Source organism: Trichechus manatus, unplaced genomic scaffold (genome assembly GCF_000243295.1).
Source record: "Trichechus manatus latirostris isolate Lorelei unplaced genomic scaffold, TriManLat1.0 scaffold00014, whole genome shotgun sequence".
Taxonomy (NCBI): domain Eukaryota; kingdom Metazoa; phylum Chordata; class Mammalia; order Sirenia; family Trichechidae; genus Trichechus; species Trichechus manatus.
This window is the reverse complement of record NW_004443950.1, coordinates 12595604-12602079: the sequence shown is the minus strand read 5'-3', so window position 1 is coordinate 12602079 and position 6476 is coordinate 12595604. Positions and strand designations below refer to the sequence as shown.

The 6476-nt window shown below is 38.0% G+C and overlaps 1 protein-coding gene across 2 annotated transcripts in view; it reads left to right on the top strand.

Moving 5' to 3' along the window:
- Positions 1-6476, top strand: part of LPCAT2 (lysophosphatidylcholine acyltransferase 2) — a 98605-nt gene that overhangs the window by 25739 nt on the left and 66390 nt on the right. For both annotated transcript variants that reach the window (XM_023726893.1, XM_012554192.2), the window contains exons 7-8: positions 3099-3133; positions 6114-6168. In XM_023726893.1, coding sequence (XP_023582661.1) covers positions 3099-3133; positions 6114-6168 — 90 coding nt within the window. The remainder of the gene's footprint in view (positions 1-3098; positions 3134-6113; positions 6169-6476) is intronic.

Here is a 6476-nt window from a genome sequence, read left to right as displayed (position 1 = left end):
TTGGCGTCAAGAGCTTTATCTTCAATGTCACTAATTCTAACTTCTACTGCCTCAATTCTGCTCCTATGACTTTCTATTGAGTTGTCTAATTCTGAAATGTTATTGTTAATCTTCTAGATTTCTGATTGCTGTCTCTCTATGGATTCTTGCAGCCTATTAAATTTGGCATTATGTTCTCAAATAACTTTTTTAATTTCCTCTACTACTGTGTCTGTATGTTGCCTGGCAGTTTCTGCACTCAGTTGAATTTCCTTTCTTATTTCTAGAAGAGTTCTGTATATTAATCTTTTGTATTCTGTCTCTGGTATTTCCAAGAAGTTCTCTTCCTCCAGAGATTTTATTGATTATTTTGGGAGCTTGCTGAAGCCATCATGAACTGCCTCTTTATGTGACTTGATATTGACTGTTGTCTCTGAGCCATCAATAATTTATTATAATTTTATTTTGTGTTTGCCTAGTGAGACCTAGCTTCTTATTTTGTTTTGTTTTGATATGCCCAAATAGGCTGCTTGTGTGTACTAGTTTGATTTTTGACACCTTTTGATCTCTAATGTCTTGTCACCAGGTAGTTGGTTCTGTAACTAAGTATGTGCACACGGGAGTTCATTAAAATTTCCTTTATGGGATCAGCTCGGGTGTGCAGGCAGTCGATCTCCAAGTGTGTGATGCAGGCTCTCACCCCCAGTCCTAGAGAGGCATGGGTGATTGGTGCAGGCACTGCACTCTGGCTGTCGTAGGGGATCATATGCTGAGCCAGGCAGGGGGCCGACGGCTGCCCCTGGGAGACTGAAAGAAAAGCGTCTCCCTATTCTCTAGGGTGAATAGGTAGGTGAGTTTTGCAGCTGGGCTAAGAGCGCCCCACTATGTTGGCTGCAAAGACTCGAGGGCACCACTTTTTCTTGAACTCCTGAGGCAGGTGACTAGACACTTTAGGAACTATCACCAGTCCTCAAGACCCTGCTGCAGATCGATAAAAGTGCCTAGTTGAGGGACAGGGCTGTTTCGAGGATCACAAATCTGCCTGTTCACAGCTGAAGCAGTTGAAGTTAAACTTCAGATGTTCGCCCTGTTGTACTGTGGTAGTGAGGGCTAACACTGTTGAGATGGATCCCCACAAGTCTATACAAGGGTGTGTGGCACTCAGAGTCTGCGGACCCCTGATTTCTATGGCCAGCAAAGGAGTTGTGCTGACCCTGTGTTCCTGGCCTAGAGGAGCCAGCAGCTTATTTGTTCCCTCTCCAAGGCTAGGAGAATGGGTCAGGGCACCTTTTGGGATCTATTTCTGGCCCAGTGGACTCCCGGTGCAGAGCAGGGAGGGAAGTGGTAAAAGGAAGAGAGGTTTTTCCCAAATCCGGTGGAGAGCGCGGAGATAGGAGGTAAAAGGGAGAGAGGTTTTTCCCAAATGGGCTTTTTTTTTTTTTAACTTGCTGTGAAAGGGTGCATGCATGTACTTATCCTAGCCTCTTGGGAGCTGCTCTTCACTGGTTCGGAGTGTCCAAGCAGAATCTCTGCTGCCGGGTCTCTCTCAATATGGAAGCTGCTTCTTGAGTGTGCGCACAGCACAGCTGTTTGCCTGCTTCACCGTGGACCAGTGTGGCTGTGTCTCTGCAGTTTCGCCACCACGGCTCTAGCGCTCCTCACCTCTTCCAAACAGTCTTCCTCTCCCATATGACTCAGATGGATTTCTTAACCTTGCCTTGTTCAGGGCTGCCAGATGTTCACATAGAATCAAATCACTTGTTTTTCCAGGTCTTTGTTGTAAGAGGGATATAGGAAGCGTCTAACTAGTCCGCCGTGTTGATCACGCCCCTCCACAATTGGAAAATTATTATCTGTGATATTGAAGATTAAGTGATCTTGTTCAATTTAACTTTCCACTCAGTGGCTGATTTCTGAACCTTGGACCTCTTTAATAAAAAAAGAAATTAAAGAAGACTTCAGGGGATATTTTGGTTTAAGGTTTAAAGAGTATCTCAAAGCAATAGTTTTGGGGTTCATCTAGCCCCAATGATTCCAGAAAATCTGGATTCCATGAGAATTTGAAATTCCATGCTTCATTTTAAAGTCTTCTTTAAACCAAACAGTAGTTTATGTTAATTAGTTAAAGATGTCTGCCTTGACCATTGTATTCTCTTAAGAACTATTTCTGTTGGATCAAATTGACAGCAGCAACTCAAAAGAGTAGATAGAAACTTAGGGGACAGTGAGTTTATGTTAACGGGGGAGGAAAAATTCAGAAAAGGAGGGCAGTATGGTTGCACAACTTGAAGAATGCTGTCAATCACTGAACTGCACATGTAGAAATTGTTGAATGTGTATATTCTCAACAATAACAACAAATATATTAAAAGAAAAACAAGTTTTAAAAGGAATTAAAATCTATCAAACTTTTACTCATTGTACTTCTGCCTGTACCAAACCAAACTCACTACTGTCAAGTCAATTCTGGCTCATAGCGACCATGTAGGACAGAGTAGAACTGCCTCCTGAAGTTTCTAAGGCTGTAAATATTTACAGAAGCAGACTGCCACATCTTTCTCCCGCAGAGCGGCTGGTGGGTTCCAACTGCCGACCTTTTGGTTAGCAGCTGAGCACTTAACCACTGCACTACCAGGGCTGCTTTTCTGCCTAGAGGTTTGAATTGACCCTGTATTCAAATTATTTGACTATGCACTGTTTTAATCTTTTCTCCCAAATAATCCTTTCTTTTTTTTTTTTTTGCAGAACTGATCTATTCTGGTTTTTGTAAGCAAATCAATCATCTACATATGTTCCTATTAGGAGTCAAAAATAGCTACACATGCACAATAGTTAAAAAAATAAATAAATAATTCAAAGCCACTTATTTCTGTTAAAAAAATAGGTGGTGACATAAGGAGGACAGATCTTTCTATGTAAATCTATGAAACCAAGTATTCATAGATCAGCTCTGTTAATTAATGCTAACACTGATTAATACTGTTGTTTAATGCTAATAATATGCACATTGCTTTTTATTTCAGGAAAAAAATACATGAATACAAACTTAAAATATGATCTGTGTTTTATTTGGTAAAATTTTCTCTGGACTAACGGTTTAAATACTTTTGTTATTGTAGGATACTGTGACCTGGACATGGCAAGGATATACATTGTAAGTTGCTTATGTCTATTATTAGTTTATATAAATTTTATTTTAGTGGAGAAAGATCATTTATTACTATTTTTTAAAAAAGCCTTGTTTTTGTAAACATAAAGACTTACAATCAGACTCTTATATCTTATAACTGATAAGTCTCTGCATAGAGCTTCGCCATCTTGCCCATTAATCTCTGGGGCCTCTACGTGCAGAATGCTTGTCATCTATCCTGTTCCAAAGACCAGTTCTTAAGGAACATTCTAGAGGCCTAGTTTGCATCATACTTAGCTTTAAGTTTGTAGTTTAGTTTCCTTTGCCGATTTATTATCTAATGTCTCCATTGTTAGTTTCCTATATTGGCTTGAGCAGTCCAGAGCAATTTAGTCATATAGCCTGAAATAGTTATGATGTGTCTGATTTGAGTTGAGAAAATAGCTAACCAAGATTTCAGTTCTGTTCTTGGATTTTAAAAGCATAGGGATCAGCAGTTTTTATAAGCACTTAAGAGAAGAGGGGAATACAGTTTCACTATTAAGCAAGCTGAAGTGAAATAGTCCTTTAAAAAGAACAGAATATGTAGCATCTTACTTTCTCGCAGGAAGATCCTTTGTTTAGTCCCCCTTGGATAAGTCTGAGCTTGTTTATTGGTGAGAGCCATGTGAGACACCTGGATTTGAAGACTCCCCAGGGAGTTACCCAGTAGTGCCTTTTGATTTGTGTTATGCAGGGAGCTCAGACAGCATTGGTGATGGGTAGAGGTGACAACCACTTGAAAACATTTAAAGGGAAATCATCATCGCCTTCAAGCACATAGTGGTCTTTAGTACCTCTTAATTAATCCAACCAACTTCTGAGAACCAGAATTTTTTTTTAATTAAATATTGCATACTTATTTTCTCAACTTTTTTGTGCGTGTATTGCTTTGAAACAATTCATTTAAATCAGAATAGGTAACTGGTAGCCCAGTGGAATAAACATTAACACATGTGAGACATTTATGTTCCTGTTATGCTTCAGTCCTTGGTAGTTGAAATTAAGCAAACAACACCCAAAATGAAGAACAAAAGTTGTAAAGGGTATCTAGACATTATGTTATGTTTAACTCTCTAGGAAACAAATTTATTCATTCAGCTAGGAAGCATGTTTCATGCCACTATTGAATTTGAATTCCTTGTTTTTAGCTTTTATACAAGGGGAAGATTAGGAGAAGCAAGTAGATGAAAGCATTTTAGAAAAAGAAGTGCCTGGAAATTGAATGGGTAGCATATTTATGTTTCCTTGAGTGTGTCATTTTTTGGGTCTTTATAAGTTAAGATCCTCATGGAGATAATGACTTTGGCTTCACTATGTGGTCAACATGATTCTTTTTGGTTGTGCAGTCATCCAGGTTGATGTGAAGGTCAAGTAGGAGAAGGCTTTTCTGGAAGGAGGATTAGAGGTAGAAAATCGAGTGGTTTAGTTAATTTAGCCTTCTAACCTGGAAAGTGTGTGATAAAGGAAAAAAGAGAAGAGAGAATTCAAGAAAGGAAAGAAAATAACTATTTTAAGAGTCAAAGATTTCTTAGGGCTTATAAACAATACACAAAAACTTTAAAAGGCACAAGTGTGTTTTGTCCAAATGCCACATTGCACTCATTGATCATAGCAAATTTCATTTTCACCTGGGTCTTCTGGTCTACTTAATGTTATTGTTAGCACTGTATCTATTACTTCTAAATCAGTTTTCTCCATTGCGCTTTCTCCTAGTGCTACTCTAGACTCAGAGTCTAAGGAAGAGTTTTTAAACCAAAGAGTGTGTCCTAAGGGAGAAAGAGAGTCAGGGAGTAAACTCAGAGAAGGCGCAGCTATGGAAAAGCTGTTTTGTGTCAGTGTTGTTTAGCTTGTCTGTAGTGTAGACAAGACAGGTTTAATGAGATCTTATGAGTGGTTTCATTTTCTTTACAGCATTCAAAATTTACAGAACAGAACATGCATTTAACAAATAATCGAATTCCAAAGCTCAATTTAAGTAATGAAAAAACAATTTATGGAGGATAATATGGATTGACTTTGTTTAATTGGTGTTAATAATAGAAGACTTTTCCTCTTTCAGGTGGAAGGCTTGAGAACTGACACATTAACGATTTATACTTAGTTATGGAAGTCTCCTATTTCCTAAATTCCTTCTTTTAGCTAAGTTCCTTATTTAAATTCCTTATCTTAACTAAGTCCCTCTGATTAATATTTACAGATAAATCATATGTTAATTTCTTAATAGGAAAAAAAATGATTGGTTGGTTATTTTCTTAACCATGTACTCTAATACACTCGGCCTGAATTCTCGATCATCTGTCTAAATAAGGCTGAACTAAAAATTCCATAGAAATCTTATCCAGCAAGGCTAAATATGTACTGGAAAGCTAAAAGTAGGAACAACTATTTCAAAATTATCTTTGAGAGTGTTGGTTAACCACTTTAAAGAAAACCTTTGTCTAGCTTTACAATGAAATTTGAAGCTTTGTGGAAAATTTCTCCATAACTAAAACATTTATTAGGTACTGAGACAATTATGATAAGGTGTCGGCTTTTAAGGAAAGGCCCACTGATTCTTTTTAATGTCAGAAAAGAATTTAGATAGGTAATGTTCCACTGTACTCTGTTATAAACACATTTTATTTATATACCTTAAATTGTAGCCTTGGGTAGTTTATCTAGGGAAGTAGGCCTATGCGTCCTTGTTGTCAAGGAGACTTCAGATTTGGGGTTTAATCTGCTGAGCTGTAGCTCTGACTCACAAAATATATATTTGATATTGCCTTTGGTGATTTAACTTTAAATATCAAGAATGGTTGTCTAAGCCCAAGAAGTACTATAGTCTCAGTGTGGTATTTATAAAAGCAAAATATGTATGAAGTGTGACACAGGGAAGGGGATGTGTGAAAAAGGAGATTATTGCATACTATTAGGTGATACTTGTAGTGCCATAATAAGAGAGCCCTCCATTTTTTCTCTTCAGCATTCAGCTTTGCGTGCTCACTTTCTGCCAGCCCTTCACCAAAGTGGAAGTTGAGGTAAGTTGTTCAAAAGGTTGCCTTGGAACTTGAGACTTGGCTTTTCCTATTATTTTGAATTTCTAGTCCAGAGAGAACAGATGGAGAAAGGTTTGAAGTTAAATCCACCACCTTTACAGTAAGCCCTGGTCTTTTCCAAATTGTGTGCCTAAACCCAGGCTGTTAGACCTAGCCTGAGAGTTGTGTTACAAGACACCTGTAACTTCTGGAAACTTCCAAACTGTAACCACCCTGGCTGGTCAGATTTGCATCACCTACTCCTGTCTTTTTCTTATTCCTTTTTTTTTTTTTTTAATGTAATTGAAAAA